Raw genomic sequence first — 21744 nt, 5'->3', positions numbered from 1 at the left:
GGGATGGGCAGAATGCCAGGACTGTCCCTGCGCACCTGAGCCCACGCCGGCCGCGTGGCTGGCAGATGGTGCTGCTGACAGGGGGACCGCACGCTGCCTCCCAGGGCCAGCACCGCTGCCCTCCCCACCTCACTGCCCGCCTTGCCGTCGGTGTTCAGTTGCCTCCCTGCTCAGGGACAGGGACGAGGACAAGGCAGCGCTGCCTGCCAGGTAATGCTGGCTTTGGAGCGCGGCTGCAACTAATCAGATCAAGGCAGCATTAGATGGCCAGGGCTTAGTGGGGATTTAACGGTGGAAATGGTGAACGTGCCTGGCAGCGCCCAACCAGAGGCAGCCCCCTGTGCAGCTTGTTTGCCACACCACAGGACACGACGTTCCTTTGTCCCTGCCACCCTGTGGCAATGGTTATCCCCCGGGGAGCTCACCCCACCTCCCTGCTTACTCTCTTCCCATGTGCAGGGGCTGCGCTGGCCTGCTGCCATCTCAGCCTCCGCCCAGCCCTGGTGGTGGGGAAAGACAGGCAGGGAGAGGGTTTTCAGGCTCCCCAGGCTGGGGGCTGAATTATGCCTGGCACAGCTGGATCAACAGAGAACAGGGGGCTGATGCTAGCATCTGGCAGGATGCGACAGTCAGACATCACATAGTAACTCCTGCTCTGTTCTCTATTAGGTTTCTGCAGCTCCCTGATGCCTTCTCGCCCCAAGTCCCTCCCATGGATTCCCCAGGCACCTACTTTTCTTGCAGTCAGGATCAGCATGGATCTTGCGCACTAACAGTCCATGCTTGTAAGTGGCGATGCTGGCGTCTTGGGAGAAGTCCAGAAAGGGGTTGCTGCAGCTGCTGATGCGCTTGATGGACTTCGGGTTGGGGTCTGCCAGCTCTGAGAGGGACTTTCTCAGCTCCTCCTCATCTCTGCCAGGCACAGATTTGGGTGGGAAAAGGGTTTGTTACCTTGCTGGGGACAGCAAACACCAAGCTGCCCGCTTGCCAGGGCTACTTTTAGGCCTGGCTTCTGGGAAGCCAGGAGCAGCAGCAGAGGCTGAGCAGTCTCCCAGAGCCACTGGAGAGCAGCATAAATCTAGGCATGCCTCTGTGCCCCTGCCCCTCTAGGCAGCTGTGGTGCTTCCTGGCCCCTCAAAAGAAAAGGCATGGGGGTGTCTGCTGCCAGTTCAGGGTGGGGGCCCTGCCTCAGGGAGGGAAGAGCATTTTTGGACAGGGCAGGACTGATGACAGAGGCCATGGAGGAGTAGCACCCAGGGACTTGGCACTATCACAGTCCCCCAGCCTGTGGTCTCACAGGTCCCCAGCTGGCAGGAGAGAGGATCTAGAAGTTAACCCCCCCCCCCCAAAGAGACAACAGGCTGTGGTCTCCATGCCTTCAGGGCAGCAGCCAGACTGTGGGGCTCAGAGCCACCAGTAAAGGGGTGTGAGGAGCTTGTGACGGGGAGGCCTCGGGCAGCACCAGCCTGGGGCAGCAGCACATGTGGGTAGGGAGAAGGTAGGGAGCCAAGAGAGCAGGAGGGGGCAAGCCCCCACTCATGTTCTCCCTGCAGGTCATGGCCCCATGCTGCAGGATGGCTGCTGCAGGCAGGCTGCATTGGTGCTGCTCCCCCCACATGGCAGGAAGGTGTGGGAACCCAGAGCTGCTGCCTCCCCCCTCCCTTGGCCCCACTTGCTGCTAATTAAACCCCTCAGCATCTGCCGGCGTCTCCATGGCAGCAGCCCGAGCGCAATGGCTCAGCGCTGGCGGTACCGCCGGGCTGATTAATCCCCGCAGCGCGGGCGCTGCCGCTCCTGCTGCTGGAGATGGCAGCTGTGGGCGAGGGTGCGGGCACCCTGCGGGGCCCCGGCGCAGCCACAGCGCAGCCACAGCTCCCCCCAGGGCCTGCCTGCCCCCACCCGATCCACCCACATTGAGGTGCTGAGGGCAGCTAGAGGTATGTTCTCCAGGCATCCTCATCCCACCCCACATCCTCACAGCCCTGCAGCACCATGGCTGATGGGGCCTCTGGGGCAGGGTGGGCCCCATTGCCTGCCCTGCCCCAGGCAGAAGCATCCCCAAGAGGGTTAAATACTCACATAGCCCACTGCAGCTTCTCATTCTTGATGGAGCCATACAGTGCCTGCAAAGAGAAGAGCAACGGGTCAGCAGGAGAGTGGCACCAGGACTGAGGAGCTGCTCTGAGGACCAGAGGGGGCATACCAGACTGGCTTAGGGAGTACTGAAGGTAAAGCATCCCCAGGTCCTGGCTGAGCAAGCCACCTGACCTTGTTTCAGGGTTACAGACACTTTCTCCTGGGCACCACCAGACGTGCAACCTCCCACACATCTGGGGCATGGTGCTGGGGATGGTTCAGGCAGTCTCACCTCTCCTCTCACTCCTCTCTATCTGCCCATGAAAGGGGCATGGCATTAGCAGCATGATGGCGAGGCACTCCAAACATTTCCTAGTCCTTAAGAGAGCTGCTTCTCCCTCACTCCAGTGTGTCCCAGGCCGGCCAAAGGGATGACCTTTAGGAGGCTTGGGCCCCAGAAGAGCAAGCTTTCAGGCTGCATTTTGATGGTGCATACCTGCATCCTGCTCAGCAGGACTTCAGCCTGCCCCAGCACCTACAGCATCTCCGTGTCACAAGATAGCACAGCCAGAGACCTCCCCGCTGTCACTGCTTGTCCTGGGCTGATAGAGGTAGGCTCATGGCAGCACCCAGCACTCCACAGCAACGTGATGCTCCTGTGGGAGGCTGCCCAAGAGCATGCTTAGGATTCAGGAGAGACTTCAGCAGGGTACGAGCTCTGGATTTGCAAAGATATCAGCATACTATCATGCATGAGGTCCTCAGAGGACCTTGTGGCTGGTTGAAGAATGATGAATGTTTGCCTGCTGCTGGGCTGCTGCTGCTTGGGGTGGCTGTGGCCTGTCTCTACCCCCTTAATGGAAGTCCCCAGCACCCTGCCCTCCCTGCCAGCCCAAACACTACCAAGTTGAGCAAGGCAGGACACACTGCCTTGCACCCCAGCTCAGGAACAAGCCAAGCCTGCCTACAGCAGGATGCTCCAGGACCCTGCTCCCAAGTGTTTGTCTGGTCTGGTCTGGGTGCAAGCCAGAGGCACTCAGTATGGCTCTGCAGCCAGGGAGGCTCTGGAAAGGGTTTCAACACAGGGCTCAGAGAGCTTTGGAGCAGTATCTGGAAGGCGTCATCCTTGGAGGAAAATACTCAAGTCTTGCACAGGCTGTTCAGGCAGCTGTCAACATCCATCACGGGGCCAGAGATTGCTGCTGAGAGATCTTGCTGGTGGCTCAGAAAATACAACTGGAGGCGTACAGGGGCCCAGGAAAGCCAGCCAGCAGACAGGCCCCAGCGGTGTGTGGGGAAGGGACATCCATCACGCCCCCGAGAGGCACAGCAGCCAGCATGGAGTAGGGACCCAGCTCCTCCCGCACTTCCCTGTCAGGGAAACACTGGCGCAGCACCAGCTCTTTCCTCAGAGGAAGAAAGGGATTGCCCTGAACTAGCAGGCAGAAAGCAGGCTCACTTGTCTCCTGGGAAGCCAGGAGGCTCATGGAGGGGGTACAGCCTTGGTGCCCAAGAGATTAGACCCCAGAGCCAGAGGAGCAGGATGCTGGGGTGAGAGCAGCAGCTGCCTGCTCGCAGTGAGAAGAGAACAAGGTGAAAGGAGATCTAGAGAAGACCATGGGGGAAAAAAAACAACACAAACTCCCACAGAATATAACCTGGGGCAGAGCAGGGAGAGAAGCAGGTGTCTCAGAGCTATGTGGATTATAAGGAATCGCCACAGGAAACAGAAGGAAAGGGATCTTACTCACTGCTGGGGACGCAGCTGAGAGATGCTGAGAACCAACAAAAATGAGACTGGAAAAGTGGCAGAGAGAGGTGGGGACTGGAAAGGGCAGAAAAGCTCCACGAAGAGAACAGGCAGAATGGGACGCATCACTTGGCTTCCACCCAGCTCAGTGGTGATACAGAGAGGGGTGGGCTCTGTGCCTCAAGGAAGGGAGACATGAGCTGGTTGAGTGGGGATTTTAGATAACAAGGTGAGATGCCACAGGAGAGGACTGCGGTCCCCAGTCCCCCAGCCCTGTGCATGGCTTGCAGGAGGATTGCTGCGCAACACCGAGTGAAGGAGCTTATGTCAGAAGATGCTCAGGGAGTAATTCTGGATGGTACAGTGCCAGAGAACAGCCCAGCAGAGCACTGTGCTACAAATACCTGGGCTCTGGGACTGTTGGCAAACATCTCACAGGCTGAACTGCCTTGTGGCTTCCAGAGGCTCCAGCTGCCCTACTACAAGCTCCGACAGCATCCCACAAGTCTGCTGCAGGCAGGAGCTGCCAGGGACCCCCATCTCAGAGATGGGGAGCAGGGGCTGTTCAGCATTCTTGTGTGTGGGGACAGTGAGAGATGAATGAAGGAGCTGAGGGGTTGAGAGGCCAGTGCAAAGCTTACCGTCTACACTTAAATCCTGCCAAGACTCTGTTTGGCTAAACACCACCCCCAGCCAATACCTGTCTCAGAAACAAAGCTGGTGGACTCAGCCCAAGTCCTAGCGGAGAAGATGCACTCAGCCACAAAACTCATCCTGCTTTTCTGCTCCCATGGCAGTACCACTGTTTGAATTCCAGGCTTTTTGGTGCACGGACCACTTCTGCTGGGGAAGCACAGGTGGGCTCCTGAAGCCTAACTCACAACCATGTCAGCTGAGACCAGAGACACCAGTTTTCATCAAGTCCCTCTCTTCAGGCTGTCTTTGTTCCATGGATTCATTCTCCCTGGGCTGAAAGGTCGGCACCACTAGGCAGCTCCGAACTTGCAAGTTCTACCCAAGAGAAAACAGGTCAGTGGCCCCATGCCACCACCACCCGACCCCAAGCGTGATTGGGTTTTTTTTTGTCATCGCCAGGTTATGAGCTCACTGCTGCAGCATGCTGGGCCAGCCAGCCAGCTCTGCCCTAGACATGCGCAACACAGAAGAGACCCAGGAATATACTGTCCCAGCGGGATTTCTAACTGAATCAACAACATGTTTCTTTGGTGCCTCCCCTCCCAAAAGCAGCAAGCTGAACCTACCACAGTCTTGCTCTAGCAAATGTCTCTAGGAGGGGAGAGGGGCTGCACTGGGCAAGAAGCAGGTGGTTTGGATGCTCCAGCCCAGTCCTAGTGCCAGCCCCCAGAGGGGACAGCAGGGCAGGGAGAAGACATCCTCCTTCAGCTCCCCAGCTCAGAGCAGACCAGAGGGGAGATCCAGTGCTGATTTGAGGAGCCAGGCAGCAAGTTGGCGCACACTGGACTACACTGAGGGCTGTAGCCCAGCACTTGAGTAACAGCAGGGTTAAGGCAGGAATTTAGGCATCCCACAGGTGGTTTTAACCCTTTCTGTGGTGCCTTTTTTATGAATCATACCTCTTAAGGACATATCCCCTTTCCAGTGTGCTGGCTCCTGCACTAAGCAACACAATGCTCAGCTCTGAGCACTCCAAGTGTGCAGGTCAAGGCTTCTCTTCCTCCTGCCAGTCCAGTGACCAGCCACGGCTGCGTGACATTCTGCAGGACAGACTTCATAGACACCAAGTGCCCTCCCTGCAGTCATTCTCCCTCTCTCTTTGCCTGATAACATTTCAATGCAAAAGCTCCATTGCTGGATTTCCCCAACTTTTCCTTAGCAAATATCTTTCTCTACATGCAGCCACAAAGCTCTGTTAGGTCCTGTAGGCACACAAGCCTCCAGCTGTGTGGAAATGAATGGCACCATCAGATCAGGGACATATACCAGTGGGAACTGTACCTAAGTCAGGTCCCTTATTCACCTTCACAGCCCCACCTTCACCCCTGCTGCCTGCCCAGCACACACAACCCATGCTCAAGAACAACTCATCACCTGGCACACACCAACCCTGCTGTGCACACCCCATGTCCCCTCCTCCCCTCCACCACAGAAGGGCTCCAGCATGCACACAGAGTGGCTTGGGGACAGATCTTTTTTCCCATTTGGTGGGCTGCCATGGGGACAGTGCCCTGTGCGTCACCCTCCACCCTGCTGCAGGCAGCAGTAGCTGGCAGCGGGGGATGGCTACCCGTCCCTGCCCCGTGCTTTTGATTCAACAACATGAAAAGCTGCATCAACATCTGTTAAAACATTTCTTGCCCAGCCGACTACACAGCCCCAGAACAGCAGACCCTTCTATCTCTCCCAGCACAGCTTCACAGCGCGGGAAGCAGCAACGGAGCATCTCCCTTCCAACTGCATGTTTCCATCCGAGTGCGTCACAACTTAATGCTGCCCCCAGACCATGCTGCGCTATGACAGCATAGCAGCTTGGCATGGCCCTCATGTCCCCACCGGGCAGCTGGGGTACCCCTGCCTGCTGTGTCCCAGCCTGCCCACAACATGGGGGCCAGCGAGGACTCTTCCCTTGCTGCTACACTGGAGGCAGGCACCCGACCGAGGTAGGACGCATCCAGAAACAGCCTGTCTTCTCCCCACCTAGAACCGATGCACACCAGCGTAACACCTCCAAAACAGATGCCAGCTCAGAGCAAGCAAGCTCTTGACAGCAAAAAGCCCTTTTTGTCCAGCCACTCCTTCTCCAGCTCCACTCGGCTGGGAGCTGGGGCTGCAGCGCTGCCCCTTTGCTCTGCCTCGCCACCTTCCCCACCTCCCCAGCGGGTGCCAGTCTGCCCTGGCCGGGCTGGCACGGCTCAGCGCAGCCCTTGGCGGGGAGCCCGCAGCGCTTGTCACTTCTGCTAATCTGGAGGGGTTGGTCCCAGCGGTACCGCTCTGTCCTGGATTCTTCTTGTAGTGATGTTTTCGAGCAAACGTTGCTGTCAAACGCTTGCAAGCGGCACAATGTCACCCCAGGTCTTGCCGTGCCTCTCGCTATCCCCGTGCTCAGGGTGGGATGGAGGGAGGATGGCAGGGCTGGAGACGGGGACCCTCGGGCGGAAAGGGGCTGATGGGGGGACCCGTCTCTGCTGAATTTAGACCGGGGACGGAGATGGGGCTGGCTGCTCGCCACCTTCATGCCAGGGCTGAGGCTCTCGCGGAGGGTGGGTCGGCGTCCGCCCTCCCGCTCGCCCGCGGCGCCGCCGGGCGCTGCGCATAGCCCCGCGGCACCTCCCGCTTCCCCGGCCCGCCGCTTACCGGCTTCTTCTTGCGGCGGCTCTGGATGCGGCTGACCACCAGGTCGGTGTAGAGCACCGGCTTGAGGGTGCGGGAGCGCTGGGGCCAGCCGTAGCAGAAGGTCTCTACGCCGCGGTAGTTGCGCCCGTAGCGGACCGAGCACATGGAACGGGACCGCATGCGCCCAGCGCTGCTGTTGATGCTGTTGACGCCGATCATCCTGCCCGCGGCGGCGGGAGGGGGGCGCCGGGATGCCCGGCGGCCCTACCTGCCCTGCCTGCCGCGGCCCGAGCCGCCGCCGCTGCCTGTTGAAGCCGGGCCGGGCCGGGCAGGGCTCGGCGGCTGCTGCCCGACAGAGGCGGGACCCGCCCCGCCCCGCCCGCCGCAGCCAATGGCGACCCGCGGGCGGCCGGGCCGAGCGGGGCCGGGCCGAGCGGGGCCGGGCCGAGCGGCGAGCGGGGCCCGCTGGGACGGCGGCGAGCACCCTGCCCGGCGGGACATCATGCCCGGCGGGACATCATCCCTGGCGCTGGCGCCACATCAGCTGCCGGAGCTTGCCTCCCAGCTGGCCCTCCCTGCCTCCTTTCCGCCCCAGCAGGGAGAGCCGGTGATTGGACCCTCATGGGGCTGGGGGGCAGTTGTGGTGGTATCTCAGGGACTTCCTGGGCTCCATCGGGCAGGCGGCTCCTCCACTCTACCAGCTGCATAGACATCAGAGCTGCTGTAGCCCAGCCGGTACCAGGGACCAACAAAGGGCTGAGCTGGTAGGAGATCTCAGACCTTCCATCTTCAGTGCTCACCCTACACTTAACCTTCCTGTCCATTCATTCGAGATCAGGCCAGAAGAAATCAGGAGCTGGTGCCATCGGGCTGGTTAAGTGCAGGACAGATGCTCCAGGCAGCTGTTCCAGTGAAGAAGCAAAGGGCTGGGCATCCTTGCAGAAGGCATGAGGATTGATGAGTAATTTAGTTAGGCTTGACTGAGTAGGAGATACGGCCAGTGGAGAAGGGGAAATTTTCCACTCTGTCCTAACTGCTTGGCAGATTCATCACTGGGCAAAACTTGTGAAGAAGGGGCCACGGGTGCCTGGCACACCAGCCCTGCTATGCTGCCCCTGAGGCAGGGGAGGTTGTCACAGGAGGGAGGTGAGGGGGGTTGTCACAGGAGACAGGGGCAGGGAAGCACGTCAGTCCCAGGGGAAACAGGCAAAAAATAATAGCCGGGGGGTTAGACTGAGCAAGCGTTCCTGAGATTATAGCTCAGAGGTGGGAGCCCAGGCTTTCTTCCCACGTTGCTAGTCACTTATCCAGCACTCTGAGCATCTGAGCCCTGCCTTTGTGCCTCCAAGCTGGAAGGTGGGGGCCCATCCTACCTTTCTCCCCGGGGGACCCAACTGCGTTGTCAGGCTTTAATTCATTAACATCTGTGAAGTGTTTCAGCTCCTAGGCTGGAAGGCAGCACAGATTTGCCTCACTCCTGCAATCACTAAGCAGCAACAGGGAGAAATGGGGCCTGAATCTGACCCTACTGTGTTGCTACCAGCCAGCAAAGCACAAGATTAAGCTAGAAGAGTAAGAAAGATAGGAAAGACCTAAGGCTCTGCAAAGCAATCAATCGTATAAAGGTCAAATCCACATCTGAAATATAACGGACAGACTGCAACAGTGTGTGAAATCCCAGGGGAGCTGGGCTAAAATCACACTGACAAGGGAAAGGCAATATCTCAAGTGCTAACCAAAATACCACCAGCTCTAGGACATCCCACTTTGCCTCCTTTGTGGAATGGAAAGCTGCCTTAATTTGGCCACAGGACTTTGGGTCCAAGCCTGCAGATGTGGGCATCCTCAGGCACAGCATTATACAGGTTCTTGTATCCCCAGCATGCCTCCCTGCCCTGGTAGAGAGGACACCAAAGCTGGGGGAGCTAGGCAGCCCTGCCTAGCCCTGCCTGCAGAGTACAATTCTCCAGTGGGTCTTTCAGAACCAGAGAAAAGGGTTTCCAGCAGCAGTAGATGCTAAGTGTTGGCGAAGCATTGTTGCCTGACCCTCAGCAGCAGTGCCATACCGGGCAGGCAAAGGACTGCCAGTGAGGGGGACGTGGAGCTCAGCTGTGAAAGCACAAGCTTTAAAGTGTTTTCATTTCTTCTGCATAAAACTGAGATTGTTTACATGTATTATCTAGTTGCAGATAAAGTTATTGTCTGACTCAACCCCCTCTCAGGCATTGTTCTGTGTTTGGTTTGGGATTCCCTGCAGCCAGAGACAAGGGAAGCACCCAGGCTCCCCACATTCCTTCCTGTGTGTCTCCTGCAGCAACCTAGGTCCTGCTGTGCTGTCCCCATTTCCCTGGCAGCGAGTGCTGTGGGTGAGAGACATCTCAAACCCTGCAGCTCTGAAGCCTGTGGGGCAGCAGCCTGTGCCGTCTCCCTAGGCAGGTTTGGAAGAGTCCCCAGTATCCTTCTGTGCTGTTGGAGCTGCCCAAGACCCAGCCCTGAGCTTTGGGAAACTCCTCTGAAGCCTGCAAGCCCTTCCCCTCCCCTGCTGCCCTTAGGAAATGCATGTGCTCCTGGAGGGCTAAAATTAGCCAGCCAGCTGTGTGGCATGCTTGCACAGGAGTCTCAGTCCCCAGGCACAGCCCGCCAGGCAGGTCTGCCAAGGAGGCAGCATCCTACCTGGGGTAATGGGACTAGCACAGCCTGCTGCAGGGATGGCAGTGGGAGAGCCTTTCCCCATTTCTCTGCCTCCTGACCCTGCACAGGGACCAACCACCAACCAGTCAAAAGCAGCGAGCAGAAGGGAGAGGGTATCTTCTCTGGCTGATCCTGCCAAAGGCTGCCCAGGAGAGGCACAATCCCTTTAGGTGCCTTTCCTTACCAGAACCCTCTCCAGCACAGGCTGACAGTGCTTTCCCTGTCTCAGCCACTCGGAACACCACTCTCTCTTGCACAGGCAAGGGCTCCCTGAAGCAGAGCAGTGCTTCAGGTGAGGAGCTGCAGTCTGCCCCACATGTGGTTCCTCACACTACCTTTCACTCCCCCTTCCCAGCATGGCTCCCATACAGAGGCGGCTGAAAGGCAGTGGTGGGAAGCACCACAGCTGCAGAGGGAACAGGCCATTTTTAGCAGAGCAGCCTCCCTGCTGCTGGGCTGCAGGCAGAGCTGTGCAGGGCTGTGCTGCAGCACTGCAGCCTCCCCCTGCTGCCTTACACCTGCTGAAGGACTTGGCCTCTACCCATGACAGAAAGCCTGTAGCTTCGTGGCACTTGCCCACTGCCCTATTTTCCACTGGCTAGGATCTGATGGGATAATTTGATCTCATGTGTTTAAACTGCCAGTACTTCTGGGGGTGAAATTTAACAGGGAAGTGGCAGTGCCTGAAGTGGGGGTACCCACCCGCAGGGCACTGGGGGATGCAAAAGGGGCGTGCCAAGGGGCCTGCAGTGCTTGGATGCTCCAGAGCACAGCAGCACCGAAGGGAAGGGGCTCAGGATCCTCATTTTGGATGTTTGTATTCCATTTTGGGTGCTTAAAGCCTTTTCTGGAGCTGGGTTTAAAATTAGAGGATAATTTTTCCTGAGTAACTCCTTTGACTGTCGAAGCGTGGGCTGAGAGGGAGGACAGCCCTATTGAGAGCTGCTGGTAACCCCTTAATGATGGGGTGAGTGATGCAACCAGGAATAGACCCACTGAGGCTGAAAAGGGAGCTCAGATTTTCACCCTTCATTGCTTTTTTTCATCAGCCATCTCCTGTCATGGCTCCAGCACCCTGTGGCAACCCACCTTGCACATCATGAGCATTTGCCAACTGTAGCATTTCACCAACAGCAATGGTTACTGCCCAGCAAGTCCCATGGGAGCTAATCCTATTCCCAGGGTTTGAGGTGGGGATATGGCAGCCCAGAAGACCCTCCAAAGAACAGGCAATGCCAAATAAGTGCAGTAGTCTGAGGCCAGAAGTGCTCACTGAACACTGCACTCCCCAGCCAAGCCCTTCTGGAGACTGGGACATGCAGGGAGAAGTTAGGAGTCCCCCCATCATAACAGTGCAGTGAGTTCCCAGCTCCAGGACGTCAACCACCAGCCCACCCTCCCCATCACCATGCCTTGTCTATGTCACCAGAAACATTCTCTCTGCCATCAGAGACGGATCCAGTCCCAAGGCCTAGCCATGACTTTGGGCTCCAGTGTTCCAGGGAGCCAGGAAGGGCTAAGTACCATGGAGTCAACATCATGAAGCCTCTAGCTGCAGCTGGGTAAACCAACCCTACTAAAATGGCCTCACATGTGCCCTCTTGCCTTCAATCCCAGCAGAGCACCAAGGCCCTAGCCAGAGCTCCAGTGACCTCGTAGGGGAATGGGGTAACCCATAATCCATGTTCCCCTCAGCAAGGAACAAGGAAAGCTGTGGGCCAAGGGACCACCACCATTCCTGCAAGAGGATGGACACATTCATTGCATCCCACATAGTCATCCATATGATCCTGCCTAAAGGTCTTGCTTTTGCTCTTGCTGCTTGGCTGACCAGGAAGAGCAACCAAATTTACCTTGAGCAGCTCCTTGGGAAAGTCAGTGCCTCCATTGAGCCCCTCCAAGTTGCCAATGAAGTCAGAGCAGGACATTCTCTTTCCAATGTTCTGGAGGAGCCAGGGAGAGAGAAACAATGGAAGGTTACCTTCATGCCAGGGGCCTGATGTTGGCTGGAACAGATCCCACAGCCCAGGAACAGACCACCTGCCTCTGCAGTGGGGTGAGGAACCAGCCAAGTCTCAGAGAGGTTGCTTGAAGGTGTGGGGAAGTTGCTGGCTTTACCTAGACTCTGGGAGTCTTAGTCTCCTTTTCATAAGTTGGCTGCTACCTGCGCCCATGGCAGCTAGTTTTGGAGTCTCACTCCCGCCCTCTGTTCCTGTCCACTTTCCACTTCTGTCCTCATCTGACCTTCACATCTTCCAGCTCAGCACATCTCCAAACCCCCACTCTCTACTTTGCTGGCTCCCTCTCACTCAGCCTTTCTCCTCTCTCTTCCCTAGACACATTAGGGGGGACCGGCCCTGGCAGGCCCAGGGTCCTGTACCTGCAGTGGGGACAGACAGTGCAGGGACAGACAGGGCCAATGGCAGTGGGAACTTACATGTCCATGCAGATCTGTGTTTAGCAGCATCAGAGCACAGGTGAGGGTGTGGGCTCCATCTGCAGACAAGCACAGGACAGGAATTAGAGCACCTGGCTCAGCCTCACAGCTGGTGCTCCAGCCCCTCAGCATCTCAGGCAGGGCATGGGGGCTCTGAGCCCCCAGGACAGCCCTGAGCATGCAGGGCACACAGCAGTCAGCGCAGTGCTGGCAGCACGCGGCGAGTAGGTAGGATGCCACTGAATTAAAGCTGGTTCCCAACCTGAGCTTACAAACTTCCTTCCAAGCTTGCAGCTCCTTCAGCCAGGCAGTGATGCTGTAGCTAATCCTGCAGAGCTCTGAGCACAGCAAGGTGGGACTGGCACAGCCCCCTGCCAGCCCAGCAGCCCAAACCTCACCTGCCCCAGAGCCAGCCCAGAGCAGATCCAGCACATAAATGCACACAGGAGAGGGGCAAAGACATGAAACAGTACAAAGTGGGTAGCTGTGCTGCCCTGAGTGCTGGGCACCCGAGTTTTCTCACCTGGCTATTCCCTGAGCCGCAGGGTGTGAGACCTGGGGTCTATTTGGTGAGGAGAGCCTTCTCTTGCCTCTTGTGCTAATCTGCTCAAGGTCAGAATTAAGGATGGATTGAGCCCTAATTACGCATGATACAACTGAAGCAGGTTTGTGGTTTTTTTTCAAATAATCTAAAGCATCTGTAATTTGAGGGAAATGACATCTCCATAACAGAGGCTGTCTCCTAAGGCATCAGTACAGGCTCTCAGCCTGCTCTCTGGTTTCAGTTTTAGCACCTTCACCAAGTTGACAAACGACTTGCTTGAAACACACACACACAGCCATGCACAGTTTCTTACCCTCTGAAGAGATGGCATTGGGATTACACTCATAATAGCGCTGGGAAAAATGAGCCAGCACTCGCTCTCGCTCTTGTGTCTCTCCCATCAAGGCCAGCTCCTTTAGAAAGGACCTGAAGAAGCAGGAACAGCACTGATCACATTTGAAGCCTACCAGCAGCTTCTCCAACCCATCTTGCACAGGAGTGGAGCTGTACTTTCTGGTTTGGAAATGGTGCTGTGCTGGATGAAGCCCTGGCATCACACATCCCTCCTAACCCACTTCAGGGCTCTCCTCCAAGCCCACAGCATCATAAACTGCTGTCACATTAAACAGACCTACAGCCAGCCCTGGGCACTACACCTGGGAAGGAAGTGAGAGTGACACCAAGAGGCTCAAGGCCTGGAAAACCAGTCCTAGGTTAACCTGACTGTCATCAACTGTGCTGACTGGTGAGTTAAGACCAGGAATGCTCTTTTGCAGTTGTGTGCTTGAGAGACCACTTTGGGACTCAACTCCCATCATATAAGAGGTAAGGAGATCTCCAGGTGGGAGCTAGGGGCATCTGCTAGCTTCTGCAGATCCCTGTGCAGGTGCAGAGCTGTGGAGGGCACAGTCTTCCAGGACCCCACTTGGATGGCCACTACACATCCACACGTACACACATTTAACTCTGACCTGAGAGCTTGGTCCAGGCTCATCCCCGTGAACACAAAGAACTTCAGATACTCTCCTGCCACCATCTTGCTGAACTCATTGCTGAAATAGAAAAGGAGGGAGTGAGAGTGGGATCGACCCGACTGTGGGGACAGCAAAAGGTACATGGGGTGGCATGGAAGCCAGAAGGGTGGGAGCTCCCTAGGGCTGTGGGAAGCATGCAGGGAACAAAGACACTCCACACTCCCACAAAACTCAGAGGAATCACTTGCAGAACAAATGGGAATACTGGGCATGCAAAAGAAATTGGAGAAGCTAGAATTGGACCCACAAGAGGTCAGCTAGCTGTCCCCCTGCCTGACACCTTACTGAATAATCCAAGATGCAGTCATGGTAGGAAAGTACCAAAATCTGGGTGTCTCTTCTGTTTTAAGACCATTAGAGGGAACACCTGGTACACCTGTGCAGTCATGGGGAATGGGCTCTGGGGTCCTGACAGTCCTATTCCCTGCCAGCCTTGTGCCCTGCAAGGGCAGCAGCTGTGGATACACCACGGGTGCAGGTGGATCAATTGCAGAACATGCTATTCCTTGCAAATACCCACACGTACTTCTTCCCTAAGTGACGGGCCACATCTGCTTTTTTAAAGCCATCCAGATTGTAGAGCCTCTTGGCCAGGCGTTTCGCAGCCTCCAGGTCAGCCTTGTGCCCATTGGAGAGGGTGTCCGTGCTGCCCAGGGCCAGCTGCTCCACACTGTCCATCTCTGAGTCTGAGTCTGAAACCAGCTGGCTCAGGGGGTGGTCACTGCAATGGGAAGGGACACTCCATGTTAGCCTGCCTACAGATTCTTTCATCATCCAGCTTCTCAGGAAATGCAGGGTCCTAACCCTGCTCTGGGGATCAGCTGCTCAATGCTGGAAGAGAAGTGGGGTGACAGGATAGCTCCAGTGACTGACGACAGGATCAAGGCACTCAAACTCACATCCAAACTAGATGTGGAGAGACAGGACAACTGCTCCAAAGTCCCACACCCTCAGCCTGTGAAGCTGCATGTGTGGGCTCAGGCTCTGCCAAGCTCAACCTTAGCAGAACCTTGGAGCAGAAACATGTGTGTGTCACATGCTGTCCTGCAGATCCACATTCATTTTTTAACCTGGACAAACTCCTCATGCTGCTTTTGAGCGCCGTTTCTACCCAAGACAAGGTTACTATAATTCCTTCATTCACCTCTTCAAAGCACTTTACAGAAAGGAAAACTGAGGCAGAGAGGGCAATGAAGGAACACCTCCCCCCTGCCTCCCAGCTCACAGCAGGGTGTACTGTCTTCTTCAGGCTGCCCATTAGCTCTCAGCCCACCATGCCTTACATGGCCACGTTAGGAGACGCTCTTGGCTTAGTCCCCGAAGCAGTCTGACTCAGCCGTGCAGAAGTTATCCCAAACTAAAAGTTGGTTGAATCTAATCAACAAAGAACGTTAAGCAACTCTGTCCCCGCCCAAATTTTCTGGCAGCCCTCACAATGTTCCAGTCTGAATTTATTTTTAAAAGTCTCTAATTGACTTTTAAGAGGCCTGCTCTCCTGAGCCAATTACCCAGGCCAATCTCCTTGAGGCTCTGCTTCTTCCATGAAGGACAAGCCTCCCTGCTCCTCAGCGCTGCCGTTCCTTGGGAGCCCTGCACAGCACTGACAGGCTCGGGGGTGTTCCAACAATCAAGTCACTCTCATTCTGTTGAATATGGACCATCAGCCTTGATAGGCTGGATGTGCCCCATTCATGGCACCTGTCTGTCACCACTCAAAGCCCCATCCCAGCTCGGAGACCATGCAGCTTAAAGAGAGAAAACCAAGAGCCCAATCCTCAAGCAAATAGAGAACAGAGCAAAGAGATGTATCCGTGGCAGAGGTAACTGAGGTGATGCTAATTTTCTTGCCAATGAGCTAATGTCTCAGAGTTGTTTTTTTTGCTTAGTGTGCTTTCTGAAGTGACATTTCAGTTTAGCTTGAAGAAACACTGAGATAGTAGTTTTTACACCAGGTACATTTTCAACCCGAGAACTGGCCCACAATTAAGGAAGAAAAATCAAATTTGGTTTTGTGCGAATATCCTCAGTGTGCCTGAAATGAGTCATCCCTGACTGGACCCAGCACTAGCTCATCCCTCTCCCTGCTGCCCACCTAGAATAGCTACAGTTGCCCCCATGTCACTGGGAGCACAGGTCGCCCTGTCACCTTAGAGGTGTTTTCTAGAGAGCCTAGGTCCCCAGCAGCAGAAAGGCACTTCTGGGGGTCTCTGCAAAGATGGCATGTGATCCAGTTCAGGGCTCGCCCTGGAACAGAGGTTCTCCACTGACCACTGACCACCCTAGTTTAGTACAAGGACTGTGTTGTGCTCCCAGCCCTGGGGAGATGCTGCAGAACATGTTCAGGGCCACCACACTACAGACACTCCTTCTCCAGGGACAGATGCTTCTCCAGGACCCAAATGTTCCTTCTCAGGGCCAAATGCTCCTTTTCTGGAGCCAGATCCTCATCTCACCCCAATACTCCTCCTCTGGCCGACTGCTCAGAGCTCAGCAGGAGAGACTGCAGCACCTTCCCTGGCTGCAATGCAGCATGTCACTGCAGGAGCCTTGATGTTCTCTCCACCTTGTCACCACAAACTGGGCTCACTCGGTACCATGTTCTCTCCATGGCTGTCAGTAACCAGAAGCAAATCTTGCCTGGATGTGAAGCAGCAATAACATGATGGCTCAGCAAAGTCTGTCCCAGGGGGCTGACCTCCAGCTCCCTGCTGTCTGCATGGTGTGAACCCCTTGCACGGTATCTGCATGGTGGGATGCTTCCTACACCAATGTCCTGCTCCCCAGGAGCAGTGAAGGAGAGATATCACTGGGGACAGTCTGGGCTGGATGGCCACTGGTTTCAGCTGGGATGCTTAGCTGAGCTCCTGCGTTAGCTAGGTCCTGCCTTACACACTTCCAGGTGAAGCACATGCTGTAGGAAACTCAAAACCTCCAACCACAATCCAACTGCCACTAGATCCTCACAGGGGACTAGTTTACATCCTGCACCATGAAGGTACTCAGCAAGGAGCCTGGTCCAAGTCTGTGAGGGACACGTGCACAGGCCAGAGCAACACTGCCCTCGATTCCTGATGCCCTGCATGCATGGCTAGATGCCTGATGCCTCTGCCAAGTGAGCCCAGCCTGCCTAATATTGCTACTAAGAATGTACCAGACCGGATCTTTGGCTGAGCTAAATAAATGCAGCTCCCTCCATCGGTCTCAGTGGAACGACTTTGATTTATGACAGCCAAGATGTAGGCTGGTTCATTCCTCGCAGAATTGAAGTTAGGGCTGGGAGGACACTTGAAGGTCAGCCAGGCTGGCCTCCAACCACAGGCAGGGCTGGTCCTGCTTTCTGGCAGCTCTGGAGTCCAACATGGTCCTCATATCACCCAGTGACAGCTGCACCCGCCAGCATTACTACTGCCAGATACAGGTAAGACCAGACCTTGGGCAGCTGTAACCCTCCTCAGCCCTGTTTTTCTGCAGACTTTCAGAGCCTCCCCTGCAGCACTAGCCCTCTCTGGAGATGCCTGCCTTTTCTTCATTGCTGCATCCCACCAGCCCCTCTCATGGGGGGCACAGCCACTCCTGCAGAGGATAGGGGGTGACTCTGCAATCCCACCAAACAATTTCTGGAGCCAAGTGAGAGCCTTAAAATCCAGTTACTCACCTGCTGGGTGGAGGGTTGTCTTCTCCTTCAGAGACACAGATGCCATGGGGTCAGCACAGGAAAACCTGGTCTCAGACTCTTGGGCAAAGCCCAGCCTAGGGACTCTGGGTCAGACTCAGGGGCTGGAATTAATGCCTGACATGAGGGGCTGCATCCCACAGGGATGTGCCACTGTCTGTGCCTCTGTGGGCAGCCCTGCCAGCCCTGGAACCCTGCCTGCTGCCCTTATCCTCCATGCTGTGGAGCACCTGCCCCAGCCTCCAGCATTGCCACACCACCCTGTGCCCCAGCTCTTGCTGTCCTTCATGGTTTGACGTGGGAATGCTTGCAGGAAAATCCTCCCCAAGGCTTCTGCCCCATTTCTTGCCGTGCCAGTGCTTGTGGGGAGACCTCTTCATCCTGCACCCCAACCTTGTCACCCTCCTGTGCTCCCATCCCATCCATCCTTTCCCCTATCTCCATCCTTTCCTCACTGCCCTCCTTCCTCTGCTCAGCCCTCTCCCCACATCCTTCTGCATCACACCCCGAATTCCAGCCCACGGGGCCCGAAACTGGGCACATCCCTCAGGGCATCATCTCACCAGTTTGTCCAGTGCCAACTGGGAGCTCAGGCCAGCTGATAGACCTGCGCTGGCCTCGGAAAGGGGAGGGGACACGCGCTCACCGACTGCTGCAGTAACAAAAGGGACCTTATAAAGAAACACAGCGGAGCTCACAGGCAGGGCCCGGCGCTCAGCACCCGCCAGCCGCCGCGGTCTGGCCAGGAGGAAGGTTTGACTCCCGGCGCATCCTCCGCCCGGGGCGGCTGCCAGATCCCCCCACGCAGCCGCAGCTCCAGGGCTGAGCTCTCCCTCTAGCGAGGCTTGGCGGCTGCCCCTCGCTGTGGTATCGGACCCATTTCACTAGGCGGTTTGCAGTACCCCCCCGCCCCCCCCTTTGCTGCTGCTTCTCCCGCCTGCCCTTCTTTCAGTCCCGCCTCAGGCGATGTCCCCGATTATCGTCCCGGCAAAGCCCGCCTCGCTCACCTCTCATGGGGGTGGCACGGGGGCGGGCAAGTCACGTCCCCTCCCTCCGCTGGCACTCCTCAGGGACCGGCACGGCTGTGCCGGGGGCCAAGGCTGGCTCCGGAGGAGCAGGGCGGGCAAGGGAAGCCGGAGGGTTGTCTTTCAGGGGGCTTGCGTCCCCGGGGAGATGCAGTTTACTCATTTACATGCCGTTGTGCCTGTGGGGAGGCAGCCCGGGCTGCCCGTGTACGGGGCTGCGACAAGTCGAGGCTGCGCTCCGGGCGCCCGCTCGCCCCCAGCAGCAGCGGCCAAGCCGGGGATCCGGCTCCGCAGCTGCGGAAGTCTGGCTGCCACCAGGAGCCACCTCCCTGCAGTCCCCAGGGCTGCCCCGGCTCCCGCCCCGCCGCCCCACCGGCACCGCATCTGTCCCTGGCCAGCCCCACCAGCCCCAGAGGGACCCTGCCAGACCCTCTGCGCCCTCCCCCCCCGCCCTGCAGGTCACCTCATGGCCCCCGGGACAGACTGCTAGCTGCAGTCCCCTGCCCAGCGAGACCTGCATACCACCTCCTGCCCAAACGGGGCGACAACCCATTCACGCACGGGGTGCCACCATGGGCTGTCCTGCTGTGGAGGGGTGAGGAGTCCCACACTGGGATCCTTGCTGTTTAGCCCCTGCTCCCTCCCTTTTAGCCAAGGCCAGCAGAGGACGTGGAGGCATCCCAGTTCCCAGGGGGGGCTCACCAACTCCGCACTAATGTGCACTGCCCCCCATGCAAGGTGAAGAGAAAAGGGTGGTTTCAGACTATCGTGTACTGAGGGACACCAGAGCCTTAGTACCAGCAGCAAGGCTGTGTGAACCACGGCCACCAACAGTGGTAGGGGACACTGCATCTCCTGGGCAATGCAGGGGGCATCACCAGCTTGGTTGCTCCTGCCACCCAGAGAGGTGGAAAGTCACAGGCTTCAGGGATATCCAGACATCAACCATTGCAAAAAAAAAAAAAAAAAAAAAAGTCAAAGGTTTTGGGGTACAAGAGGGATGACTGCAGGGCAGCACACACAGGTCTAGACCAGCTGACACTTGTCACCAGTCACCCCTCATGCCTGCAGCCCAAGGCCACCTCTACCAACCCTGAAGCTAGCAGCCAGCATAAAGCACAGCCTCCACTGCAGAGCCTGTGGTCCCCAGCTCACCCAAGCTGGTGGCAGTCAGTCTGTATGCCTTGTGACCGTAGACAAATCCCCTGGTCTGGCTCTGCTGGCACAGGTGATGTTGCATTACAATAGCTGCAGAGGTTCCTGAACTCCTTTCCCCAGCAACTTCCATTAAAGACTCCTTAATGTGATTGTCACCAGGATATTCCCCACTCAAACAGATCAGTTCTGATCATGCCTGCCAGCCCTCCTGGCACCAAAAGCCACTGATTCCACCTCATGGGTACCTTTGAGCAACCAGCCCAGACACTACTTCAAACTACTTGGAAAGCCTCAGCTTCATGGTTGACTCAATTCAAAGTCTAGAAAGTTGGTAGTACCAGTGATGGGGAAAGAGGAAACTTCTTGCATCTCTCACTTTCCAGAAAGCCCTGCTGCCTGAAAACTGACCCTGCAGATGACAGGTTATCTCAGCCCCTGGTACCTCATGCCTTCCCTTCTTCCCAGCCTAGTTAGTGCTGCCAATCCCCAGTCCTCTTTACCACACAACACATCGGATCCCAACCACACCTGCCTCCCTGTCCACCATCACCCACAGGAGCTGGGAAGGGAGGTTCACTCCATGCCCGGGAGTAGAGAGCTGGGCTGCTGCCTGCTAGGGGCCCGCAGCAGGGCAGCATGGCAGGTCTGAATATCACCTGCAGCCTGGGAGATGGGCAAGAAACAGGGCCTGAATGTGACTAAGAGAAGAGCTGTGCTAGGACCTACCAGTTACCAAGGGAATTGTTTCTTAATGGGGAAAGTAGTTGCTCAGGACTCTGTGTATGTGTAGCAGAGGATGAGGTTAGTGCTAATGGTGCTGGGCAAAGCTCAAGCCCCCAGGTTGTCAGGCCAGGAAGTGCAGTGAGGGCTGCAACTGGCTTTCCCCCATGCTCTCTTGCCACCACAGCACAGGTACTCCTGTTTGTAAGGGCTGAAAGAGATGATGAGAAGAGGCTCAGCAAAGGTGGGTTCAGTGAAGATCCAGGGCAGTTTGGGGGTTGGAGGGGAGGGAAACAACACCTCCCCATTGCCTGCTCTATTGCCTGTACCATAGCCCAGTGCTGGTCTGAAACCTGAGCTAGGAGGGGAGCACAGTGCTGCAGCATCCTCAGCACTGCTGGCACACTCTGCTCTTCACTGACCATACACTGACATAAACCAGTGAGGAACAACTTCTGTTAAGCCACGTTATTGCAGTTCCTGCTGCTAGCTGTGTCTCTGCACCCTCACACCTGTGCCTGCAGTAGTGTTGCTGTGGTACAATGACACCCTGTGGATGGTAAGTCAGAAACTGTCCTCTCAGTTTCTCCAGGGTGCTCTGTTTCAGTCCCCTTGCCTTGGCAGAGGAATAGGAAGCCCATTCTTCCTGCAAAGAGCAGTGATCACGGCTGGATACTGCCACCCTTTGCTGCCTTGTGCCTCTTGGACATCACCACTTTTACTGCACAAACCTTGCCTGGCCTCTGTGCCACCATGTCCCTTCCTGCAGTGTCCCAGAGAAAAGGAAGGCCTAACCTGGTGCCTCTGTTCCAAAATATCCTTGGAGTGATGCAGGGACAACAGAGCAGACACAGTAGCCCACTCTCCTCTCTTGACTGAGGATCAGAGAGGACACAGGGCTCAGAACCCCTCTTGGCCACCCCAAGCTGAGCCTACAAGGGTAGCACAGGTTGCAACCATAAGTGACATAGGTTTGTTCTGGAAAAGACTGAACCAAAAAAAGTTTCTTGTGGAAAGACAAAAGCTTACAAAATGGGTGAGGGATTCAGGAGGCCCTGGCATTGCACAGAAGGTCACTGGGCAGAGAGGCCTTGCAGGGAGGCAATGCAAACAACATGAGTATGACTGAGACACCAAATTCTCTGAGAGCCGCCAACTCTGCAGCTGAACCACTGGACCAGCCCTGATATCCAGGCCTGACATCCAGACCAGCCCTGACAAGACGCCAGACAAACATACCCTGGGAAAGGGAAAAGATGCAGCCTGTCAACCTGCCACATCTGAAGTGCCCAAGACCTTGCTGGAAGGTTGTCAAGTGCAGAAA

At 56.4% G+C, this 21744-nt stretch overlaps 1 protein-coding gene across 2 annotated transcripts in view; it reads right to left on the bottom strand.

The window, feature by feature from the left end:
• The window catches only part of PSD (pleckstrin and Sec7 domain containing), a 37591-nt gene that overhangs the window by 4212 nt on the left and 11635 nt on the right, over window positions 1–21744 (bottom strand). For both annotated transcript variants that reach the window (XM_051618416.1, XM_051618417.1), the window contains 7 exons: window positions 14371–14565; window positions 13782–13862; window positions 13124–13236; window positions 12267–12325; window positions 11683–11772; window positions 2080–2123; window positions 734–912 (listed from right to left, as the gene is read on the bottom strand). In XM_051618416.1, coding sequence (XP_051474376.1) covers window positions 734–912; window positions 2080–2123; window positions 11683–11772; window positions 12267–12325; window positions 13124–13236; window positions 13782–13862; window positions 14371–14565 — 761 coding nt within the window. The remainder of the gene's footprint in view (window positions 1–733; window positions 913–2079; window positions 2124–11682; window positions 11773–12266; window positions 12326–13123; window positions 13237–13781; window positions 13863–14370; window positions 14566–21744) is intronic.

Source organism: Apus apus, chromosome 4, assembly GCF_020740795.1.
Source record: "Apus apus isolate bApuApu2 chromosome 4, bApuApu2.pri.cur, whole genome shotgun sequence".
In the NCBI taxonomy this organism is placed as follows: Eukaryota; Metazoa; Chordata; class Aves; order Apodiformes; family Apodidae; genus Apus; species Apus apus.
The sequence above is the reverse complement of the archived record's forward strand: the minus strand, read 5'-3'. Positions and strand labels throughout refer to the sequence as shown.